We start from the raw sequence: 25,877 nt of genomic DNA, 5'->3' as shown, positions 1-25,877 counted from the left end.
TCTCTCCTTCATTCTGCAAAAAATCTGTCATTCATTACTGAAATCAGCCCCATACAGATGAACCAGCAACTGGCTTGAAGTCACTGGAGAGGGAAAAAAGGTGCGGGCAGCCAAATTGTTTGGAACGCAGCTAAAATACTTCAGAGAGTTTAAGGTTAAAAGGGATCACTGGCTCACATACTCTGACCACAGGCCAGTAAGTCTTACTACCAATCCCAAACTGAGCCAAGGAGCTTGTTCTTGATCAAAACCACTATATTTCCATTACATTATCTCAGCTCCAGACCACTGATACCTTTTTTTTTGTTGTATTTTTCTTTTCTTCTGCCGTTTAAAAAGCTTTAGCACAGCAAATCTTGCAGATCTTTTTGACAAATTGATAATGGGTTCAGAACATATCATTATAAGAGACTTTCTCCAGTACTATAATGTTCTGCCAGGTCTTTCCTGAACCACTTGATCTTTAATGTCAAGAGCCACACACCTTGTTCTACTATCAGTTCCCATTAATACACACTGTAATGCTGGTAGTACATCCAACAGTCAGACTGGACACATCGTACCTTATCCAAAACAGTTTGCTTAACATGATTTTAAGACAATTTTTTTCTAAGACATAAGCTCTCATTCCAGAGGCATGGCTTGTATTCATGGAAAATTTGGCAGTAAATTTCGCCTGCATATTTGGCTGTTTGAAAGTGTTAATTTTATTAAGCAGTCCAGATGACATTGCAGTTGCTCTCACAGTAGTTTACTAAGTTATCATTTAGCACATCCCTAGATTTCATTAACAGTGAGTTGATCTTGGATCTCTGGTAAAAATCTTGAAAATGCTGAGCCTGCAGAAACTTGCACACCCCAAAACCATGAAGACTAGCCTCTGAAAACTCTTCTGATCTTTCAGAAGTTCAAAACTATTTCTCTATTCAACAGAATTAGTAATTTGAAGTACATATGGTATTAAACAAAGGACTCAAGAGACCATTTTGCAGTTCTAAGCCTACCAGATTAAAAACAGAAGCCATGATGTTTCTGCAATTACTTTTATAAATTTACCTGTTATTGAATAAGGCTATCAGAATTGTTTTATAAGTCGAGGTGATCGAGGTGTTTGACACTAAGGATATCTTACTCATCTCTTTATCATGAGATAAAGTCATCTTTCTTGTTTCTTTTTCTAACGTTTTGCCCGTGGTTTATGTTAAAGCAGTAAAGAACAGTACAGGACACCCAGCTTGGTCTTTTGAAAATGGACAGAACACGAACGATTTTCTTTACTTCTTAATAACTTACATTTCATTTTAAGATTTATTAAACCCCAAACTTAGCTACTTCCTCAGCCAACTCTGTCAAGATCCCACGGTGCAAATTAGCCAGACTTCATTAAAAACTGTCTAGGTTTGCTTGGAACAGAGCTCTCCCCACGGACCTCACCAATTCCAGCCACGTGATGCCAGTACAACACCTGGCTTCTCCCAGGTACGGCGGCGGTGCCCATCCAGCACCACGGACGCGCGCTCCGTTACAGCGGCGGCACCTCAGACCCATCTCCAGCCCGGAGCGTTCCCCCTTCTCTCTCAATTCCCTTCCGCTGCCGTACGCTCAGCGGAACCCCCGTTCGGGAGTTCGACCGAGGTGCCAGCACCTGCACGGCGGTGGCGGCGGCCCAGCTCCCCGCGGCCACCCCCGCCACATCCCCCCTCCTGCCACGGGGACGCGGCCCCGGCACGGCCCCCGGGCGCGGGCTGGCGGCGTCCCTCACGCCGCCGGGCGGGGCAGGGCTCCCGGCATGCCCGAGGGGGACGCTCCGAGGGTGGGTAGGTGGGCGGAGGGAAGGAGGGCGGGAGGGTGCGCGCCCACCCCTCTGCTGCCGCCGAAGCTTCCCATTCCCAGGCGCTTCCCATTCCCACCCGACGCGGAAATCGGCGCGCAGCCGAGGCACTGCTGCCGGCGCGCAGGGCGCATGCGCGAGCGGCCGGGAGGGCGGGGGCCGGCGTTCAGCGGGGAGCGCTCTGGCCGCCGGTGCCGCCCGCACTCCGCGCTCCCGCCCGGCGCCGCCGCTACCCGGGACCGGCGGCCGCCGCCTCCGCGCAGAGCCCGCGCCCTCTCCCGCTCCGCGTTCTCCCGTCGTCCTGCCCCGCCATGAAGTTGAGCAGCCGCGGCCGAGGATGCTGCGCGGGCGGCAGCCGGGAGCGCGGGCCGCCGCCGCGGAGCCCCTTCGTGCACCAGCTGCGCTTCAGCCCCCTGGAGAAAGCTAAGGTAGGGGCGTGCGGCCGCCGGGCCGCCCTTCCTCGCCGCCGCCGCCGCCTCCTTCCGCGAGTCCCCCGCGGCGCACCGGCTGCCGGGCCGCGTCCTGCGGCGGGCGGGGGCTCCGCGCCGGCGGTGCTTTGTGAGCCGCGGAGCCGGGCAGCGGTGCTGGGCGTGTGCGAGGCGGCTGCCGGGGGCGGCCGTGCCCGGGCCGGGCGGGCGGGAGTCTGGGGGTGGCCGTGATGCTCTAGTGCAGGGCGTGCGCCTCAACTTGTGTTCCGATGCCTTCTTCAAAGGAAAAAAAAAAAAAAAAAGCTGTTTGTTTCTTTGTGTTGGGGCTCTTTTTATGGGTTTTCTCGGCGTTTTGAGATATGGGAGTTTTTTCGTGTTTTCTGGTTTTCGGTTGTTTTTTTTTTTTTTTTTTTGTGTTGTGCATTTTTTAAATGGGGGACGGGGGGGGCAGCCCTTCGGGGCCGCCCTTTTTCAGCATCAAGTTGAGGTAGGTATTAACCTGGGCAGAGGCATCCCGGTGCGGCTGAAGTTTTGCCCCTGGATAAATAGTCCCTGCGGCGTAATTTAGGTATGGTATTGTGCAGGTAGCGGTGAGACTACAGGAGGCGGTATTAAAATGCAGATTTGCAATTGCGTGGCTTTTTATTTCATTGTTTGGTTTTAGGGGTTCCCCCCTCCACCTCCCCCGTGCCTCTGCCTCGCCTCGCCTCGCACGGTGAGCAGTAAGTGGTTGGGTATTCAGAGGGCATGGCCCTTGTCTTAGGCTTTCGGTAAGATCTGGGTCACTGGCTGGAGGAAGAAATACCGTCAGAGGCTCACCTAATGAGGGGCTGGCCGTTTCTGCCGCTTCCATCACTGTAATACTTTATAAAGCTGTTGTTTTGGGTGCCTGACAGCCTTCAGTACCTGTTAACATGGAAAATTATGGTTCACTAATATTAAAGCTCTTGGGTCAAGGCGCTTTAGATCCAGCTTTGATTTGCATTTGAATGAAGTTCATTGTTGCACTGCCCTGTTGCTGCCCAGATGCTTAACACAAGATATGTATGGCCTGACTTCAAAAACATCAGAATGTGCCTCATGTTACTTATTGGGCAGCCCAGGAATTTATAGTACACTCAAGTAGAAAAGGTTTTCAGTTTTTATTAAGTTGCCCTGTATGTATTCAGTGGTTGCTCAGAAATTGTTGCTTGAGCTGGAAAGTGGAGAAAAGGTTTGTGTCATCTTTCTAAGGTTTGTGTCATCTTCTTAATTTAGTTTTTATCTAGAGCTTCCTCCATAAATTGTGTAGTTGTAAAGATTTCCTTTCCTTTCCAAACCATACTTTGTTCCTGAAGTCATAATTAATGCAGTTAATGAGGTAGAAGTCTTTCTGGAGCAGAGAGAAGCAAAGATAGCACATGTTCATAGGGACTAGGATTGTCTTTAGTTATAACAACTAATGTTGCTTTCTGCTTGGTTATTTATTAAAAAAATTTAAAGTGCTGCTGGGAGTGGAGAGCAGACTCTGACAGTTTTTGCAGTGTTGGGTCTCATAGGAGCTACTAGCATTGCTGATCTGATATTAGTCTGACAGACCTTGAGGTGCTTTGTCAGGGAAGTGACTAGTTGTAGAACACACCTGCTTTCTGCGTGGGCTGCCCTGTTACTAGATATGAGATGTGAGCTTTGCCAATGGATTTCAAGGATTTGTTATTTTCAGTGAAGATGGGGAGACGTGTTTGAACCGCTGTAGTTTGTCACAGTGCCCAGGTCAAAGGAGCAGCCTCCTCACCAGACTATCTCACTTGCTCTGCTCTTTAGGCGAGCAGTCTTTCACTGATATACAGCAGCACAGAGTTCTTTAACCCAACCTCCCTTCAGTCTTACTGTTGCAGTTTTATGCAGGAAAAAGCCCATAAGCTGGCATACAGAAGTGTGGTAGATTTTTTTCTTTGTCTTAGTCATACTTTTCCAGCCTCTTCACTGATTAAAAGTTGTGCTGGAGACAGAAGCTGTTAAAGCAGAGCTGTGGAACTGCTCCACTTGAGAAGAAATGCTCCCCAGGTGAATTACAGAAGTGAGAATTCTCCTCTGAACAGCCTTGCAGAGCTACGGAGCGCTTGGTGAGAACTATTGCAGCTGAACTCACTTCCTGTTCAGCTGCAGGCATGCATTGTGTCACAGGCTTTTCTGTCTGTCCCGCGAATCTAACGGGGGTTTCTGGGATTGCACAGGCTATCGAGGAAGGTTAGGAATGTAGCTACAAAAAGTAGGGAGCCCAGGGGACTGGGAGACAAGACTGCTTTGTCCCATGGTCTGGTGTCTGTTGCTGATGGTGTGCCAGATAGCCCCATTATCTCTGCTACAACCTCGTCTTGCACTCTGCAAGAGGTTAGATTAGCTTTTTTATTCATTAAGGCAGCTCAGAAGTAGGTGCTTTTTAGCATGTTCCAGCCTGAGACTGTGGGAGTGAAAGAAAGGTAGAAAGTGAGAGGGTAAATAACCATGAGGAGAAAGAACAGTACAGAGAAATCCTTTTGACTGTCAAGGAACTGTTCAAGTCATCTTTCATTGACTTTATAAAAACTGGGAGATTACAAGAGTGTAAAAGCAGTAAGACTGTTTCAGAACAGAATCTCATCAGTAGAATCCTCTGATCTGAGGATTACAGTAGGGGTCATTCTTGAAGCTACCTGTTTTATTTCAGTACTATAATAAAAATATTCTTTCCTTGAGGGAGACAGATATGATTTTTATTAACCATGGATTTTGTTCATGCTAACATCTTCTGAGCACCTGTCATGTAAGTCCAAGCACTTGATTCTTGTTACCACTAGAGAACAGGCAGAGGCATTATTGGAGCTCTCAGTAAGCATCTGTAGCTTTTTTTCCCTGCTACTTCAAAACACAATACAGTGCCATTTTCCTTTCTTCCAGTGTTTCTGGCCCTTTTATTTCACCAGCGCTGGTGTTAATTTGGTGCCTTGGTGAGCTGATTTGGCTCATTAAACCAGCATATCATTGTGTTTTTGTGTTCTGATTATTTTCTTTTGCTGGGCTGGCTGCTTTTTCTCACTAATGAGCTATATTGGCTCATTGGTAGCTCACATAAGTGCTAGAGCTGACTCAGGGGGAGGATTGAGGAGAGAGTGAACAGGACCACTCTTTCACAGCAGTGATCTGTTAGATTGGCTTAGCTGCACAGGAAAATTTATTCTGCTGTATTTGTCTGCATGGATGTGTCTGCTGGGGAACTAGCAGAGTGGGGAGCTGGGTAGTGAGAGAATCATTGAGGGGTTAATTCCTAGCTCCTGCACTGCCATCTTTGGTGAGTTGAGCTCTAGGGATGATAATACTGAGGAAGTATAAGTAAGATGTAATTTCTATCTGATAAGTGTAAAAGAAGATGTAATAAGATGTAATTTCTATCTGATAAGTGTAAAAGAAAAATCAAAACTTTGACTGTGTCAAATAGCATTTCCTTTCTCAGTGTTGCGACTGCTATTTTGTAGCAAATCATGGAAATTTTGTTGGGAATAAATTGTTTTTAGTGATGTTTCTTATGGTATTGGTAATTTCCACGTTGCATTTTCTTAGCTTCCCTGTGCATGAGAGCTGTGATACTGGTTTTCAAGACAGGAAACAGACCTAGAGAAGTAGAAACAAGGGTGCTCTCTGATTCTCCTGCTTGGTGCTTAGATATGTAGGACCAGATATTTTGGAGAACTTGAAACTTGAGTTCTTATTTTATACCTTCATTGTGAGATCATACTTAAATCTGAATGCACTCTCTAAACAAGGGGAACATATGATACCTATTTAGTTTAAGTGACTTGCCTTACATCAGTTTTAAGCCCTTCTGATGGAAGAATGGAGATCAGTTTCCCAGGACAGCCTTCCATTACAAGTTGTCCATTGGTCTGTCTTTCACAGTATGCACTGCAGCTTCTGAAAAACTAAGTTGGATGCTGTAGACCAGCAAATGTTAAATAAGCTGTATTCAACCCCCTCTTGAGATTTCTTTAGTCGTGAGCTGAGCCCCTGAAAGTACAACTCTGGATGGACCTTTAGGGATTTTTAAATGTATCTCAAAACACAGGTGTTCACACATTACTTGTTGCCAAACAGAATTCGTAATTTTAATGGAAGGCATGTCTCTATGAACATCCCAAATATGTAGGAATGTGATCACCAAAATAGTGTCCACATAAGGTCAGAGCTAGAGTGTATGTCTCCTGCGTTCTGGTCTTTGACAGTGGTCAGTGGGGACAGGATCTTCCCCTTTTTTGTCTGACACTGACACTGTTGCTGTACATAGGTTTTATAAGATAGAAGCTTTCTTACCTGAGAGGATGTCTGAACGTAGATACAGACTGAACTACTTTTCAAATGCTAGGACCATTCTTGATTCCTAACCTTCTTCAGGAGGTAGATACTTTTCTCTCCAGCCAAATTTCTTGTGTGAGCAGGTACTGAACTACTGCCTGCTAAAAAGAGGCTGGTGTCACAGCCAGACCCTGTACATTTGCTTTTGCTGGCCATTACTATCCCTGCTGTCTCTGGAAGACCAAAAAGCCTTTTCTGCACATTTATGCCATCTTTTATGGCATTATGGATGCAACTTCTGTTTTCATTCTGTGACATGGCACTAAAATGATCACTGGTACAGAGAGTCAAGGGATGGAGTACCTCACTACCAGTCACCTGCCATTCAGTTTTGCCCTCAACTAGGAGAAGACTTGGAGGAGAGGTAGGGAGGAGGTGTGAATCCCAAAGGTCTGTCTTCACCTGCATTTTACTTCACTTACTTCTTAGTGGCTGGTTCTTCTCATTTTAAAAACTTAGAAGGCAGCTGCTCTCATCTCCAGAATGCTGCTCTGTTTGCTGACAGATGTAGTGGTCTTGTCTGTTTGCTGACAGATGTAGTGGTCTTGTCTGTGGATGCAGAGTTTTGTGAGTTGGTGTAACTTTGCTACTCATCTGACCATTGTAGTGTGTGAAGTTTTACTGTTTTATCTGGGAAACTAGTCTATCTAAGAAAAAAAAAATCCTTTTTCTGTCAATTCTGCAAACTAAAGCAGAGTCTCCATAGGGACTGGAGTTCTGTTCTGGAGAGTGAGATTGTGGTTATGAGATGATGGTGCCAGTCTGAACCAGCACTATAAAATCCAAGTGCTGTGGGCTGGTAGCTTAGGGTTTGAAAGTGGTATCTTGGGCTTTTCTCCTGCTGTGTGTTCCCTGCACCTACCCTAGATTTACAGATTTGTGCACCTACAGAGTGAGTTGGTTGTTGAGCTGTTTTGGGAAATGAGAGGAAGTGGAAAGTGAGCTGCATGATGACTAGATCTGCATCGGGGAAGAGAAGAATATGAATTAATCTTTCCACAGCAGCCTGGAGATGCATCAAATTAAGCACAACATGAGACAGCACGTTATGCGTTGTTACTCATCCTTGCCCAGCTATTGTGATATTGAAAAGTGTGCTTTTTTTAACCATATCTGGCATATCTGGAATTGAATGGTATTCCACTGTTTCTACCATTAGATACTTTTAAGTTAAGAAATGGTATCAGTTTCTAGGAATCACTGACCTTTTCAGTCTGAAATTGTGTTGGAATAATGGCTTTTTATTATGATTTTTATTTTGCAGATTGCCTTCATGACCTTGACTCTGTTTCCTATCCGACTCTTTTTTGCTGCTTTTATGATGTTGCTGGCCTGGCCTTTTGCGTTCATTGCTTCAATGGGATCTGACGAGCAAGAGCTTGAAAAGCCCCTCTCCTGGTGGCGAAAGTGAGTCACTGGTGTGGTGAAATACTGAGAGAATCATTATAAAGTTCATCAGTTTGAAATAGAGGAGATGGGAAATATCTTTTACCTGTCTCAGAGGTCTACTTTTCTCTTCAAAAGAAAATATAAAAATTATCAAACACTTTCCTCAGCTGGGAAACTAGAAGTGCCTCAACTCTTTGATTTGCCAGGTGGTCCAAGAATTACACTGGTAGTCTCTTGCTTCTTATCTTTATTGAGGAGGTAGTGTAAAGCTTTGTTGTGGCATCTTCCATTGCATTTACTCCTGTAATGTCAACTTCTGGTTATCAAGATTGACTCTATGGAATGTGCCCAGATGTCATATTCTAAATTGTTGTTTTAAACTGCTTCACCCCACTGTCTTCTACCCTGTGATGAACTGACAAAACTTGTGTTGATTCCCCGAGGGCTTGCCCATACTTTGGTGCTTATTGAAAGTCTGTGGTTGCTTTGATATTGCAATGCTAGTAAAGGTAGAATGTAAGACAGTGTCCTCCTATCCATGAAAACTGTCATTTTAGGAGCAGGAAAGGAGGGGTGTATTACCTCTTCTATAGACAACTTTAAAATTAGGAGCTGGCACTAGCATGAAGGAAGCTGATTGTGTTTTGCATCACAGGAGGGAAGGAGGATGACAACCACAGAGGTATGTCACTTTAGATTTCATTTGGAGTGATATCAATACAATAACTAATGGAATAATTGGCTGCCTTCAGTCTTGCGTACAGTTATTTTGAATCTTTTTAGATTCTCCTTTCCTTATTTATTCAAATTTTCAGTGTTACCCTGCTCTCTAGCTTCCAATCCCTGTAAGTGTTACAATTTGTGGTGTTCAATTTTTGTACTATGTTGATTCAAAGTTTCTCTCTTCATGACTGCCAGACAGTTTAAAAAGACAAAACTCCACAAAAAAAAACTTCTCCACCCCACCTAAAAAAACCAAAATCCGAAAGAAACAAAAATCCAAATCACTTTAGGAGAAGATGGGGAAAGGAAAGAAAGTAAAATATTTCCAGAGCTCTCATGTATCCTGTAGGCCTCCCTATATTTGAGAATTTCTGCCCTACATTTGTCCCATTTTGCTTGGGTAAACTTGAAACCTAGAACCAGGGTAAGTGCATTCTGGCAATATCCTAACAGCATATTTCAGGACTGAATTTATTAGAGCTTTTTAGATGTTACTAGAAAACCTTTTTAGGTCTTGTGTAGAAGAAACTTAACGGTCATAGTCTGAATTAAAATTAATGATGAACTAAATTACAGTCTTGGAGACTAGAATGAATAGTGTTCAGGTATAAATGAAGTTGAACAACATCTTACCTAAAAAGTGGTTTTAATTTAGCTGAGAAAGAGAAGAGCAAAGTGTGTGCGGTGCTCCAGCTCTGTTTTAAGCATTATATCCTATCTGAACTTTTGTCACGCATGTAATTTTTAATTTTATTATTTTAAGGTGTTCCTGTGACAACATAACTGTTTTCCCTGCTCTTTACAGGATAGTGGATATTTTGCTGAAAGCAATAATGAGAATGATGTGGCTTGCTGGTGGATTCCACTGGATAAATGTAAAAGGCAGACGGGCGTTGCCAGCAGAAGCAGCAATATTAACGGTGGCTCCCCATTCTTCCTACTTTGATGCCATTCCAGTAACCATGACCTTCGCCTCCATTGTGATGAAGGCAGAAAGCAAAGACATTCCTGTTTGGGGAAGTAAGTTGGTAGATACTTAATTTTTCAAGAACAATTTAAAAAAGATTGCTAAGAAGTTTACTGGGTGTGTATTAGAAGGATTGAAACAGAAAGAAAAATTTGCTATAATATATGGTGCGAATTTTTTTTTTAACTGGTCAACTCTGAATGTCAATAGAAAAAATCAGGGCAAGAGGGTGAGGGGAATGTTCTTTTACCACTTTCTCCAAAGTCGAATCCCTGTATGAAGTCAAAGCAATGATACAGAACTCATGGTTTAGTTTGCAGTGAACTTGTAACATTTTAAGACCTGCCAGATGGAAAAGCAAATTAGCACGGGGCTATGGAAGCAAAGACTGATGCTAGAGAGGAAGTCTACAAAGACTTGGTGAGAGTTGGGTTGCCCTCCCAGAAATGTGTTTTAGGAATGTGGTCTGCTCTGAACACTACCCTGCCTTGAGGGAGTGCTGCTAATCCTTTGCACATCAATAAGTTTGTTTCAGGCGGAGTGTGAGAGATGAGCACAAGAGCAGATTGGTGTGCACTTGGGTTTAGTCATGACAAAAGCAGATGCCCGAGTCAGATAGCTTGCATACTATCTTTGGAATTATTCATATATGTTCTCACAAATATTTGAGGAACACCTGTGATTTTTGGTGCAGTTGTGACAGGCAAAAAAGTTGTGTAAGCTTTTGGGCTTGTAGACTTCTAACCAAAGTCTGTGTGGAAGCATTTTGGAGAAACCCACCATCTTGTGTCTAGTGACCGGCAAAGTTCAAAGAATATCCTTGTGTCTCATTGTGTAGATTTTTATTGGTAATATAAAAGTGGCAAAAGATTTTACTTTGGCCATGGGTAGGACTCTTAGATGCAACAGTCTAAACAAAAGCTTTGCGTTCCTTTGCAACTAAGTGGAATCAGGCTTTTGGTGCTGACATCCTTCTAAAATTTAATTAGTCAATGTGTTTTTGAGGTCACATTCAAAACCAGAAGCTGAGACGTGGCCACAAAGGGTGAGTGGTTAGCTATGGAAGTTTCATATAAGGAATCTTGTCATATAAGGGTCTGCCTGTATGAGGTAAAATTCAGGCCAGATCTGTAGTTGCCTCTTAATTTCATTGAATATCTTACTAATGGCGTTTAGAAATTTTTGGCAGTGAAAAATGTATGTAAAAATGAATAGATGCTTTGAACCAAAAGGAAAAGGGTGCAGGCAGGCATGTGTTTCTGAAAACAAGTGTATGCAAACAACACTGTGTGAAAACAAAAAGAAATTGAGCTCCCTTGTTCAGTACTGAAAGAAGATACTGTTGTGAGACAGTATGTTGGCAGTCTTGTACAGCACAGGTGTATCCAGGCCAACTTGGGCTTTAGAAGCAGTCCAGACATAGAAGCAAGGGCTGATTTATCTTCTTTCTCAGGTGACTCAGTTGAGTCACCTGTGTAATAACTGCTGGCTCAGCAAAATAAAAATAGTCTGTGTGGAGCTCCCTTTGATTTGAAGGTGGTCTGTCTGGAGGACCCAGATTAAATGAGGTAACTCCAGTCACTGTTGTGCTACTGCAATGTGATGAAATGGCATTTGACAGTGCTATAATGGCTACTGAAGTATCCCACGTAGTAGATTCAATGGGAACCAGGAGAATCTGTAGGGATATAGAGATTGTAGTTCCTCTAACACAAAGAATGTGTATTAAGAAGAACAAATTATTTTCTAAATATCTAATTTAATTTTGAGGTGACTTTTACAGGATTTCATTGAAAGCCTCGACTTCCTACAATGCGTTTTAAAAATTATTCACTTCATTTAGTTCATATGTGAGTAAAACCAGTTACAGAAAAAGAGAACATGTAGTGATTTGATGGAATATTACTGGAATGTACAGTGCAGTCATATAAATGAATGTTTTGTCTTGTATAGCTGCATTTGCTTTATACTGTGCAGCCACAAAAGTTATGTAGTCACTTGTGAAACGTTCACAAAAATGCCACTGAAGTGAGGCATACCAAAAGTCATAACCGGGATTGAGAGTTCAAAAACCATTTTTGTGTTTAGGGCTGGACTTTTCTATGAGCAACATTAATTACAGTAGTTTGTGTTCTTTAGGCAAATGGACCTTAACAGAGAAGTAGTAATCACTGTATTGATTAGTTTGGCTTAAAAATTAGTGAGAACTTTCCAGTAAAACTGTGATTTTTTTTTTTAATCTCTTTTACTGCTTTGAGAGAAGTTTTCTGTGAAGCAGATAGTGCTGACTATCCTATCAGTATTTTAATCCCAATGTTATTTACACCTGTCTACATGCACGCACATAAAAAAATACATTTCATGTTATTGGACCACTGATATTTCTCTTGTGCTTATGTGATAATGTGCTCATGTTTTTGTTGGATTGCCTGGTGAATTGTCAACACTCTCAACCTTCATCCAGAATTTATCCCAGAGAGGTCACAATCATGTTATGTGTTCTTCAGTTTTGTAAGTCCTGCAAGCTTGGTATACCATATTCAGTAAGGTTTTGGAGCCAGTCACCGATGTTCCTAAACTTTTTATCTCTTGAGTCTGTCTTGTGAATGGTTATTCTGAATCTTCTGGGAGGCTTTGAATAAACTACATTCATTTAAGTATCTGAGCAGACTTAAATATGTAAAAAATGAAGTGGCAGAGGAAATTTAAAGATAATTTCCAAGGATGAGGACTGTGGGTGAAGAGTACATCCTCATTCTTTATATTCAAGTATGATATAAATAAATGGCTTTTTGATGTAATGACAGTGTTTATTAAGACATTGTACACTGTATACCAGAGGGATCAGGTGCTTTAGCAGGCACAAAATGATCTAATTGCTAAATGGTTACTAAGATTGGTTCTACAAGCATTTTAATAGGTTTTTGGAACAGCTGCCTATATTATTGTACCCTTAGTTAGTCAGTCATGGAATATTAAGCTTCTGATCCACTTGAAAGTCCAGATGATTAAAAGCCTGTTCTTTATGGAATTGGAAGTACTCCACAAATGTATTTGTGTATGCGGGTTTTATTGCTGTCTAACTTGAAGGCAGCTCTCCTGGTTTGCAAAGTCCAATTTCAGAAGCAGACTTATGTCTTGTGACTCTTACAGATATCTTCATCCTTTTAAGGAAAACAAAGAAAACGAGATTTAAAAGTTCTCTTTGGTTCTGGGAGAAGAGTTATGAACTCTTCAGTCAGTGGTCAATAGTGAAGAAAATTATCCATTTGGCACACATACAAGGTTAACAAACTCTGGGGAGGAACTGCTTGCCCAGATATAAACAGTATTTCAGTGATCATAAAAAAAAAAATCAGTATCTGGAAAGTAGAGAATGCCGAACAGATGGAATATGTCATGATGCTGAAGGAAGATGTATGTTTCCATTCAATGACTTGCCAGAGTTTTGGTAGATTGGAGTTGTGAACTTTGCTGGACCACTTCAGTCTTCCAGTGGGAAAATGACATGTAGGATTCTGTTAAACCTTACATGGTCTGAAGAAGTCAGATCAATTTATCGGTACAGATCCTTAAACATCCCAGTTTTGTCTACTGAGTCCCAGTTCAAGTCAGGACAAGGTTTGTGCATAAATGTTGGATAGTTACACTTCACTGTCTTATTTTTGGCTGTTGAAGCAACCTGGATAAAAGTAGTTTTTCTTTGCTGCAATGATTGGTCCTGCTGCAGAAGTGCTTCAGTAAGAAGGACAAAGAATTTATCAGTAAATATGAATTGATGGGGCCTTCAGACCACTTTTATGATTTGAGCATTTTCAGTGGTCTGAACTTTTAGAAACTAAATATAAGTGAGAATTTAATTTAAACTTTAGGCAACTTCTCAATATCTCTAACACCACTCTCTGAAAGAGAGGGAGTTGGTACCTGTGAAATGTACAGGATGATATGTTACCTTAAGTTTATAAAGGGGAAGGAGGTAATTTGTGTTTGCAGAACACAGCAGAGCTACAGAGAAAGGGAGAATCATATAGTGCTATAAAACTCTCAGTTCTGCTGTAGATGGTTTTTTCCACATCTAGTAAACTCATGAAATTTTGTTCAAGCTCATTTTTTGAAAGTGCATTATAAGCCTTTCTCAAGCATCATGACTAAAAGATGAGAATCAAAGTAATTCAGGGGAAAGTACTTATGCTTGGGTAGCTGGGTATGTTTTCATGTCAAAACTTAAAAGGTACCAAATTCCCCACCAGCTCTGTTGTGCAACCTAATCCTTTATTCCTGCATCCCAAGTGCTGCCCCACCCCTTCCATACAACACAGGGAAGAGAACTGTGGTAAACCCATGGTTCTTCTCTGAAAATCCCACATTAAACACTTAAGGGATTCACTAAAACAGTCCTTAAACTCCCTATGGAAAAATCTGTGCTAAGGTGAAGGCAGATTCTTCTCTTTTATAGATTTTACAGATTTTACAGATTTCTTCTCTTATATACGCTGCAAATCAGGGGCTTGAACACTGAGGTCACCAGGATGAATGCCAGCATGCTATGCTGTGTTGGCATTATAGCCTGCCTTGAATACACACTTGAGCTCCCCATTTCTGAGCAGCATCTTAAAGTTTTTGCCAAGCTTATCCATTTCATCTTCTCCTTTAAAACCCTCTGTTTCAAAATTCAGTATTTCATTCAGACTGTGGGCACGCAGATGGTCCTGCAAGATTTCAGTCTCACAGAAGCTCTCTGAGAGAGATTTAAAATACTTGCATTGTCACCTGTGTGTTTGTCATTTGGCTTGGAGTCCTGGGAAATTCTGTAAAAATTACTTCTCATTTAAACTGCTACTGCAATGCTTTTAAACCGCCACCACTAGTTAATATCATTTATTGAAGTTACAAACTGCAGTATATAGGAAACCTTCAAACCAGTACTGCTGCCTGCCTTAAATACTTTTTAGATTGATAGCAGAAAGCTAAAACATAAAACCATGCCCTCATACAGGTGTTGCAGGTGTCTCTGAGATAAAAAAGACATCTTTGTCCCTCAAGGAGTCCTTAAAGGAAGTAGGTCACGTTTGGAAAGACCAACCAAAATACCACAACCTGCTTCTGTTAAAGCTAAAGAGGACACCAATTATTTACTTCCACTGCTGACCTTTCCTTGTCCTATAGGCTGCATTGTTTCCTGTCTTTCTCTTTGGAAGCAGGGAGAAAACTTTCCCATTAATGCTGCCTCTTGTTCAATAATGCCATGAATACTTGGCATGCCTGCAGTCAGGTGGTTCATCTGCTAAGCATTTGGTCAAACTTGGAGTTTTCTTGACGTACATTTATCTTCAGTGGTTGATTCAGACTTCAGTCAAATAAGTATATATATTATATACAAGTCTATATATTAAAAAATTACTACCAACAACTTTACAAATCTCTTATAGAGTATCATGACTATAATAACACTTCTTTTGTAAGAACGGTGTAATTCCAAGTGCAAAAGATCCTAATTTTGGTTGAATTAAGTTTTATGCATTGATATAACTTTGTGTATTTTGTGTCTGTATGTTTTGTGAGTTTTTCCATTTTTGAGGTCTCTGTGTCTATATACACAGGAAGTAATTGTAATAAAACCTTAATGGTTTTCTTCCCCTATAACTTTCAGAATACTTTTGAGCCTCTTACAGATTTCTTCTTTTCTCTACAGAAAAGACCAGTTTTCATATTAGATGTTACTTTATTAGTAAAGTTGTGAGTTCAGAACTTTGTGAGTGTGTACATTTGAGTAAGGCAACTCTTGAAAACTAAGCCCAAGATAGAGCTTTTCAACCTTTATCCTTCATGGGTTTTGTACCCCTAAATACAGAATGTACAACATGGTGATTGCTGTTAGAAAAATAACTGTATTTTTTCCATACTAGAAAAAAGCTGTGGAGCTGTGCCAGCTGTGCCTCTGAAGGATTCTCCTAGACTGTCAGGGGAATGTAGTGGTGGAGTTTTGTTGTTGTTTAGGAGAGAGATGAAGTGAAAGCCTCAACTTCAGCATTCTCTGCTTTTGCAGCTGTCACTTTGTTTGTTGCTGATTCTACAGCGGTGAAAATGTAACTGCCCACTCAAAAATGTGTGTATGGATACATTTTAGAAGAATTGTATGCAGTGCCCCGTGTCTGTTCCATAGCTTTTTGTGTTCTCTCATGCCTTGTGAAACCAGTGGTGATGTTACTGGTATAAATGGTTTGCTACAACACTTTCTGCTGTTGTGTGTTATACAGCACTTTGTGTCTTGAATTGAAACAAGGTTTCCTCACACCTACCTGCCTACAAAGAGAGATGGGAAATCATTTTTTCTCTGCTGTTATCCTAAGAATCTTAAAGATCCCAACTGTATGTGTTCAGCTTATCAGGAAAAAGATGGGTTTTGCTTATGCATTGTGCTGGTGCTGAAATTGATTGCATGGGAATTACAGTTCTGAAATCAGTTGGAGCTGCCACCCTGCTATTAATTAAAGCAATACTGAGTTTTTGCAGGCTCTTTTTAAAAAGGCTGTTTCAAGCACCTTTAAGTTGGTTAGAATATCTGTGGCATTCTGTCTGCCCTGAGAGGCAGAGGTTTTAACGATTTACTGGCGGCACTATTTAAATTGCATATTAACTGCCTGCCTAAGAAGGTAGAATCCAGCATGTCAGTGTCCTCAGGACTCCTCGCATGAGCTGAAATTGGGAATGAGAGGGACTAGGTGAAATGGGACCGACACTGCTAGAGAAAAAGCTGGAATAGTGACACTCACAAGATCAATTTTGTGAATTGACAGATTCTCTGTCATTCCCCACTAGATTTGGTAATTCAAGGGTGGTTTTAATGGAGTGAGAGGAGCTGGGCAGGCACATTTTTCCAAATCACTGAACACTTGAGGTGTGGTCGTCACTATCTGGTTGCAGCCAGTCTTGGACAGTTAAATAGCTGAGCAGAGAAGGATATGATTATGTTCTGTTTATCAAACATGTTGCAGAGTTCTACTTGTTTCCTTTAGTTGCTCAGCATGCTAGCTGTCTGAAGCATTTTATGCTTTCACTTCTGGCCTGACTTCACCTCTTTCTTGCATCACACACTACCTTAGGTACTGTCTCCCTGTGTTTCAACTTGACTTCTGGCCGCAGTCTCATCTTGATTGACTATTTGATATGTTTTTCAGCTTCTCTTTTCAGACCTTTGGCCCTGCTCCTGACTTTCTTGCACAGGTCGACTTGGTACAGCCTTTGAATTTTCATGTTCAGTAAACACACAAATCTGAAAATATGTGGTGAAAGTAAAGGTCTGTGTAGCCTTGAGCTTTGTTTTCAGAAGTGGTTTAAAAAAGTAAACTTTAGCCTTCCCTTGGTGTGTATTTTCAGCTTTTTACTGATGCCTGAGAGTTTCAAGTTCACTTAAAGTGTTGGACTTAACCACTAAGGGCCTGGCAGTTGGTGTCTCACAGGATCTTCAGTTTCTGTTTAATATTAAAACAAGAATTCTGTCAGCCTTTTTAGTCCAATGTCTAAGGAAGTAAGGCTTAATATAACTACCCTAATAGGCTAATTCAACAGGCAGGACAAATCCATAGGAAACTTCCAGTTGCCTCTTTCAGCATACCAAAGTAATTTTTCTTTGCACGGGGGTGTGTTGCTGTTTGGGGTGCTGGTCATTTGTAAGACAGCTCACCTGGTGTTCCTCTGGAGCTTAGTAACATTACAGTAGCTTGCTTTTGGGGAGGCTGTTACAGTAAAGCTCCCAAATCTGCCCATCATGCCTGTACAGTTCTCAGATACTGATGACATCTGTCTGATGTTTTCTGTCACACTGCCCGAAGAAAAATCTGTCTGCTTGCTTAATTTCATGCGTGATAAATAAGACCCTGCTTGCAGCATGTCCTCAGAAAAGAGCCTGAGAGTTCTGGAATTATCTTATTCGTTCCTTGGCCTGAAGTAACCTAAATTCTGTCATTTGGACCTAATGTAAAAGAAGCTTCCAAGTGAAAGCTGGGGATGTTGGATCTTTTGCTTTCCTTTACTTTAGAATGTTTTTGCTATGGAGTAGTAAATTGCAACAGTAGGACAAACTCAGGAGTAGGGTCACTAAGAAAACAATTATGATACCAAGTATGATTTTCCTTGTTATTTTTATTGCTTGTTCTGTGTTTGTGGTTTTCCCCCTATTCTTTGTGTGTTAGTCTTTTTGTGGTTTGTTTTGGGGCTTTTTGTTTGTTTTTACCTTGCCTTGACAGTAACCCCAGCTGGCTAAAGATGGTCTTTGCTCCCCTGACAAGCATTGTTCTGTAGATATTGTCTAAGAGCAGGCTTGCAGGAAAAAGTACAAGAGTAAGGTAACTTCTCTGATACACTGTCTCCTGAGCTGTGGCTTCAGAGGCTGGCTGAATGTTTGGGAACTTGCTGTAAAGTTTGGCAGATTAGTTTTTCAGAAGCTTCAGAACTGAAGGATTTTGGTGAGTTAGTGGCTAAACTTCCAGTGGGATAACACCATAACCAGCGGCTTCTGCTGAGTACAGGGCTGTAATTCCTTACACTGTTTTTTTTTCTTCACACTTTAAGCACTGGCTGATCCCTTAATGTAGCAAGTTTATCCTTGACAAAAGCAGATTATATGGTGTCAGTGAACTCTTCTCACAGTGGCTGGAAAAATGAAAACTGTATTTGAGGCAAGTAGAATAGCTGATGTTTTAGTGACTCTTGAACCTTCAAGTAAGATTACATGATACAAAAATTATTAAAAGGTTTTGGAAGACAGCCTGCTTAATTAAAGGCATGAAGCACTATATTTGAAGCTGCTTCTCTTGTAGTGCTTTTGGACACTGCAAAAAAGCTGCATGGGCTTCTTCCTATTTTGAAAGTATTTTGTGTCCTTGTAACAGACATGCATGGAGAGTATCTTGTGGATTGATTTCTGATTTTTTGCTCTTGTTCATTTTGTGTCTGGCTGCGTACAAGAGGTTTCCCACTGAGCCAGAAAGAGGATGTCTGAGATCTAATTCTTCCGGTATGAGGAACAGGCAAACAAATGACAACTAAGAAAATGAGTGTGCCTTTTCTGTTGACACTGATTCTTCACAAAAAATAACATCAGTGTATATAATATCTTGGGTGCTATACCTTTAGTGGAGCTGTCATAGAAGACAAAAGCTCTAAAGACAGAGACAGTTTGATAGACAGGATGTCGCTTACAAGCATTATGGGAGATTCCTGCTGCTCTGCTGGTTTCGGAGTGGCTATAGACTTTGTGATTTTTGAGGAGGGAGGAAATGGCCTATAGATGGCCACAGCTGCATGGTTGCAGAAAGTTGCATAATATGTACCATCATGTTTTACATTATCTGTGTTGTATGTATTGATCTATTAAAAACTGAAAAGTGCAAAATGCCAAAATTTTGAAAACTGTTTTCCTCACAGAAACTTATGAAAATATTTCAATAAAGCTGCAATAATTCAGCTGAATATTTAATTCTGAAGTGTAATATAGTAAAGTAGTTATGTTCTTTTAACAAAAATTTTTGTCCAGAGGACTAATTGGGGGAGGGGGCTGGGAGGGGGTAGTAGAGATGTATGGAGGAGGTGGGGAATCTTTTTCAAGCAAAGGGAAAATAAAGGCTGGTCCTTGTTTTTGTTTTCCCTCCTCTTCAGCTCTGATCAAATATATCCGACCAGTATTTGTATCTCGGTCAGACCAGGATTCTCGCAGGAAAACTGTTGAAGAGATAAAGAGGCGTGCCCAGTCTGATGGTAAATGGCCACAGGTACTGTATTCTGCTACTCTGTAAGAGATGGTATTTGGTATTTGGTATTTCCAGGCTTTGGATATGCAGTTGGCGTTCTTCATTGTGGATCGCTTTAGATGGTTTGGGGTTGTGTGCATGTGTATGAAATTTCCTTCACCCTCTCTTTCTAGAAGATGTAAGATTCTCATCTGTCTCTCATTGCATTGTGTTTTGAGGGAAACTGGATAAGTACTTGGCTAGACAGCTCTTAAGTGGAACTAAATGGACAGACCACAGCAATGAGGAAGTCCTCTAAGAGGAAAAAAATTGAGTGCTCGGCAGAATACCTGGGAAAGTACTGTGTGTTCTTGCCCTTTGCAAGAGTTTGGCATTGCCGTTGTTGGAGTTGTGACAGTGGGCAAGGCAGCCCAAGAAATTTGGATGTTCCAATAACCACCTCTGTTAAAACATGTGATGAAAACCTGGATAGAACAAGTGGCTCAGGACTTTTTTCTGCACCTTAAATGTGGCTATTTATAATGTGCCCTGAAAGAGAGCAAAGGGAAGGAAAGGATGATATATAAGGTCTCAGATTCCTAGAAGCATGTGATTATTTTGCAAATTTGAAGCATTCCTGTGATTTTTTTGAGATTAGGGCATTGTGTATGTTTTATGGGATTATTGCTGCTAACAGTGGGTATACCTCTTTGTACTGGACTGAAAAAATGTTATAAACAGCTATATACAATGTGATAGGTGATTTATAGCTTTTGCATCATGACTTTCATCATTAGATTTCAAAGCAAGCTAGGAACAGAGTGGGCAATAAAACTAGTAATGTTAGTTCTAGTCCATTGCTTTGTTCCATTATAATATGGATTCAGGGAGGGGGCCTTTGTTTGTTTGTTTTTGTACAGTCTGCCCTCTTCTGCTGAATTGGTTCTACTTAATCGTTTTTGCCCTTTGTTTTTAGAATTCTGTTCAGGTATTTTCAGTCTCTGGCTGGGCATCTGTGCACATGCCAAGTAACAGCAAAGAGAAAACTGTTTTTTCTTAGCCTGTAAGCAGGAATTTTGTTCTGGTACACAACAGACTATGATACTTTTTCTAGCACCAAAATCTTCAGTGAAAATATTCATACTTAACAAATGTTTCTGGTCATTGTCAATGTTCCAATAAATAGAATTATTATTGGAGGGCAAAAAAGAGGCAGAATCACAGATGAAAGTATTTTTTCTATTAAGATAGAACTTTACTTGACATCTTCAGCAACATTTTTTTTTTACTCTAACTGAACTGTTTTTCCCTGAGAACATTTTTGCTGTAATCAGTTAGTAACAGCTTTGAAAATATGTATTTATAAATAAATTCACATTGAAATAGTTCTTAAAAGTCAACTTTTTTTTTCACTTCAAGATAATGATATTCCCAGAGGGCACTTGCACAAACCGATCCTGTCTAATTACATTCAAACCTGGTAGGTATTATGCTCATTTCTCTGTTCTCTACAGAATGTCCTTGTATCTTCATTTTCTGAAATACCAGTTGCATTTTAATTTGCTTGCTGTTGCACAAGTTGAGTTAAAAACCTTGCAATAGGGTAAAATTGGAATGTAAATTTTGATGCTACAGGAAGATTGTAATTCTACTGCTGAACAAAACAGTTTCAATAAGTCAGGTTTTTTTTTTTGGCTTCTGAGATGCATATGAACTGAAGGAGTAATGTTTCTTCCTGAGTTTGTGTTTGTGTCTTTTTGCCTTTTTTTTCCCCTTTCCCCCTCCATTTCCTATTTTGGGTCTGTCATGCAGCATTTAGATACTCACTGCTACCTTAAGCTTTGTAGTGTATCTATTTCAGGATGCCCTGCATTTGTTGCTGTGTTGTATCTGGCTGATCCCTCTCTAACTCTTCTGTGGAGCTGCATTCTGGTGAAAAGTGCATGAAAATGTTTCCCATGTAACTCTGCTACAGAGGCTGCCATTTTTTACAATTTTAACATAACATCCATATTCTAAGCTCTTTTCAGTAGTATCACCCTTTTAGTTTATCAGATTAGTAGAGGGTGTAACGCTGAACATTGATGCAGCTGTAAGCTGCATTTCCAGTAGGGACAAATGCCAGTACTGCAGTAAACCACTAATCTTTAATGTAAACTTGCCTTTATCATGTAGGCAGGGAGATGGTCAATGAAGAAGCTTCAGTGGGCAAGGCAGCTGTGCATGTGTTTTTGGACTTAGTTTTCTGCCTGGTTTCTGGTCGTACTGTGTGCTTTGTGTTTTGTTTGGATTGCAATTTAAATATCACTTAGAATATCATGTTGTGAGTCAGCACTGTGGTTCCTTGCACTGATTCATTTGGCTGAAGGAATCTCAGACTTTTCTCTAAGCTCTTACCTTTTTAGATGACAGAATGGTGATTAGGGAAACATCTACTTCTGTAGCTCTTTGCTCTCTTTCTCTCTTCACCTGAATCCTGACCATGCTTTGAAAGCTAGCCTGCATCCTTCACATGAAGCCCTGATTTTCTGCCCTCCCTCTGTGCCATAGACATTCCAGGCACCGTGTATTTTGTCCTTACATTCTCACTCTATCTTCCTCTGCTCTGGTCTAGTACATGCTGCTGTCTGCCTCTTGACTGTCTCACTTTTCCTACTGAAACCTGCATCTGTATCCATCCAGCCTTCCAGAAATCCTTTGCTTCAAGATTCCTCATTTAAATCATGTTACTTCAGGTCACTCTTCAAGTTATTTCTATCAGGATGCCTTTCCCCATTCTGCTGACGTGGCCTATGCTCCTTGCTCTTACTGCACATTTTCTTGGTTTTGTGTTTGTGTTTAAATGGTACTGTTGTCATCTACCACTCAGCTTTTGTCAGCTTTGAATTATTTCAAAAGTTGCTTAGACTGTTCTTTGAGACTGAGCAGAAGGTACCACTGGCCTCCAAATCTCTTAAGGTTTCTACACAGACCACCTTCCTTTAGAGATGTTTATACTCCATAAACAATTATTCCTTTTAAGTCTCAACACTTACTTTGTAAAGCAAATGTTATGCTAGAAATACAGTGTACTTCAATTATTCAGTTCTTAATTTTAATAGGAATATTAGGGAGACCGTAATAAATTGTCAAGAATAACATAATTTGAATGAAACTCTTAATTTCTTCATGAGAAAAAGAGATGTTAAGAGAAGTCTTGAACAAGACTTACCCAATCTTTGTATTAGAAACCAAGAAAAGGCTTAGCAAATGACATAGAACTTGTGCTGCTTATTTATCAGAACTGTAATTTTCCCATGAAGTGAAGCAATACTTCTGAATAATAGCTCTAGTTCAATATAGCTCTAGTTCAATTTGTAACTATTAGTTTTCCTGTAGCTACAGAATAGAAGTGACATTAATTCTGTTATTTCAGAGATGGCAAATTGCCTATAAATTATTGTTGTTCAGATAAAAATAGAAATCTTCTTTTATATAAGAGAGCCCAAGGTCTTTACCAAAAATATTGTTGACCACAGGGAATAAATTAATTTAACCATCTTGTGCATGCTCATTTTTTAATATTCATTTATTTTGCTGAATTTGGTACTAAGCTTTGACTTGTGTAAATAACAATATGTGTAAGTGTTAAAGGATAATTTAGATAATGTAAGCAAACATTTTTAATTAGCTATCTGCTGAAGAGGAGGATATACGTTGTCATTCTCCAGTGCTTGCTTTTTTGATTACTTTTGAGGCTACTTTCAGATCCTGTTTTTTCACCATCAGCTACTTCCTATCAGTCTGTTAGTTGTATAATTTTTTCTTGTTGCAGTAAATTTCTTCTCTACCAAAATGCCCTGTAAATTAATTATGTATTGCATGTGCCTTCTAGGAGCGTTTATTCCTGGGGTTCCTGTGCAGCCAGTGGTTTTACGTTATCCAAACAAACTGGTAAGTTCAGCTTGCAGTGTCCTTGGAATTCAGGGAATTTTCATTGAAGTGCATTGGCCTTTTTGTAGTCTTTTACATTTAGAAATTCAAAAATCATTACTACGTTATTGTTAGTTAAGCATTTATTCACTAAGCCTCAAGCAATATTAGAGAGTTTTAACTAAGATAGTTTAAATGTTTCATAGTTTAAATGTTTCTGCTTTGAAAGTTGTTCAGGTTGTTACAAGAAGTACTCGACAACTGGCAATTTCTGTCAAGAGTCTGTGTTCCTAAGTGCTCTCTGTTCCTGCAGTGTTTGCTGGAGAGTTTTCTTAATGTCATTTATTGCTGGAAGATGCTTCTTCATCTCCTGCCTTTGGGGGCGTTAGTCATGAATTACTGTGACTGGATGAATGGGATAATGTGTTGAGGACCTCTGTACCTTTTAAAGTGTCATCTTGTCTGTTTTACATTCACCATGCCCTTGGCTAAGCATAGTGATTAGCTAATTAGCTAATTTATACTAATCTTCCAGTGTAAATTGTATTCAGGTAAAATGCAAATTATTGAATGTTTATTTACAGTATCTGAAGTTTGTCCCCTTCTGAAGTGGAAGTTACTTAGGGAGGGTAGGAAGTGTGTCAGAAGTAAAATAAGGACCACCTGGTCTCTTTTAGTGATGCATGTCACATCAGAAGATCTCTGACAAGCCCATTAAAAACCCCTTGTTCTAAGGAAGGATTTTGTTTCTTCTTGGTACTTGAGTAGCTTACAAATATTTCCATCCACTGTTCTTTCTGTCATTTACAAGTGAAACATAAAACATATGCTTGATTAAATAAAAGGATCCAAGCAAAGTTAATATACACAGACCACCATTTGCTCTTGGCTGTGTTAAGGTGTGATGGCAATCAAATAGTTTGCAGTAACAAACCCAAAAATTATCTTGGCAGATGCTGTGACAAGAGTAGCAGCCTGATATGCTTACATAGTATCAAGTGCATTGTAGCAGGCTGCCTGGGACTTTTCATTTCATAATTGTTATATTTTCAGGAAGAAAGATAATTTTCTAAAAATAGTTTGAAATTTTGATGGCACTGCCATTTAAAATGGCAAACATGCTCGTGGCTTATGACATATTAATTATGCCTTGTAACTTTTTGTTAATGTTAAGCCCATAGCAATATAAAGCTATCAAATGTTATTTTACAAATATCTTCAATATCCAGGTGCATACTGAAATGTCATTATTGCCTGTAGTACATGATATTCAGTGTTTGTAAACCAATAGTGAATGTTCCTAACACCTTACTAAGAGAAATTTGTGAGCTTCTAATGTTGAAGTAAAACAATATAAATGTAAATTAAAATTTTCATAATTTTATATTACTGCAAAAATGTCATAAAAGAAATTCTAACTAGTTATATAGATATCCATTGTGAGCTGGCATGAGTTTTTGTATGGGACTTAAGTTTTTCCTACTACTTCTACTTGCTATAAAACACTTCATTTTCAGTGCCTTACTGAGTCATTTAACCTCCTATGATCTAATTCCTAGAGACCATCCAAAGATCTGAGCATTAATGACGGAGTGATAATTGCTATTACTGCTTTATTTTTACGTTAGCTTGGGGGTTGCAGAAGAGTTGCATCAGAGTTTGAAGGTGGAGAGGCAGAAGGAATATGATGTGGTACATGAAGGTGAGGTTTATTTTGGTTAGGAAAATGGAGGTAGATTATTTTGTTTCAATTATTGAGCTATTCTTATCTCAACCTAAAAGGCAAGGCTTACCTTTTCCTCCCAATTCTCCTGCCCATCCTGGGGGAGGAGGAGTGAGCGAGCAAGCAGCTGTGTGATACTTAGTTGCCAGCTGGGATTAAACCACAACACATGTAAGAACAGAGTAGGGAATGAGAATTGGTTTTCATACACTAAGATAACATTTTTAGCAAACTTTAAATGTCTCTGGCTTTCTATTTGTTGTCTTGTTTGACTGATGCAAATTATAATTTTAATTTTAGATAGGAACTTCTTAAGATCTTTGCTTAGCCAGTGAACTCCAGATATACACTGTGTGCAGTCACCCACTGTGTTTTGCTTGAAGTGCCTGCTCTGATCTATGTTCAGAGCTTTGAGTTCCATAATATAGATGAGAACAGTCTTGGATTTGAGTGCACCTGGCTGTTTTGAGAGGCTTTTTGAGATCAGAGCCTGGGGTGAATGTAGTAGGTGTCTGCACTCTGGAATGTTTATTCCATTGTAGTCTGTTGAAGAACTAGGGAAAGCACTACTGTTCTGTAGTGGGCTGAAACATGGCAAAAGTGAAGAAGTAAATTCAGAGGTTTTTTCTAGCAAATAAGTCTAGTTCTGGTTGCTGTGAAGAGCTCTGTGTTTTATATTTTTTAAAGAGTTGCTCCCTGAATGAATAACAGTCATCTTGGGGCTTGTGACTATTTGTATTAGATAACATCTCTAGTCCTCTATCAGTGATTTTTAGTAGTAATATTTTAATATGTTTCTCTGCTTGAT

General features: G+C 40.3%; 1 protein-coding gene across 1 annotated transcript in view; it reads left to right on the top strand.

Annotated features, from left to right (window-relative positions):
- The first annotated feature begins 2,021 nt into the window (after window positions 1–2,021).
- Window positions 2,022–25,877, top strand: part of LPCAT1 (lysophosphatidylcholine acyltransferase 1) — an 86,752-nt gene continuing 62,896 nt past the window's right edge. Inside the window, exons 1-6 of the mRNA XM_030229451.2 lie at window positions 2,022–2,259; window positions 7,892–8,034; window positions 9,545–9,759; window positions 19,364–19,476; window positions 20,854–20,914; window positions 23,309–23,367. Coding sequence (XP_030085311.2) covers window positions 2,143–2,259; window positions 7,892–8,034; window positions 9,545–9,759; window positions 19,364–19,476; window positions 20,854–20,914; window positions 23,309–23,367 — 708 coding nt within the window. The 5' untranslated portion in view covers window positions 2,022–2,142. The remainder of the gene's footprint in view (window positions 2,260–7,891; window positions 8,035–9,544; window positions 9,760–19,363; window positions 19,477–20,853; window positions 20,915–23,308; window positions 23,368–25,877) is intronic.

Source organism: Serinus canaria, chromosome 2 (assembly GCF_022539315.1).
Source record: "Serinus canaria isolate serCan28SL12 chromosome 2, serCan2020, whole genome shotgun sequence".
NCBI lineage: Eukaryota > Metazoa > Chordata > Aves > Passeriformes > Fringillidae > Serinus > Serinus canaria.
Note: the sequence above shows the minus strand (reverse complement) of the source record. Positions and strands in the feature narration are given on the sequence as shown.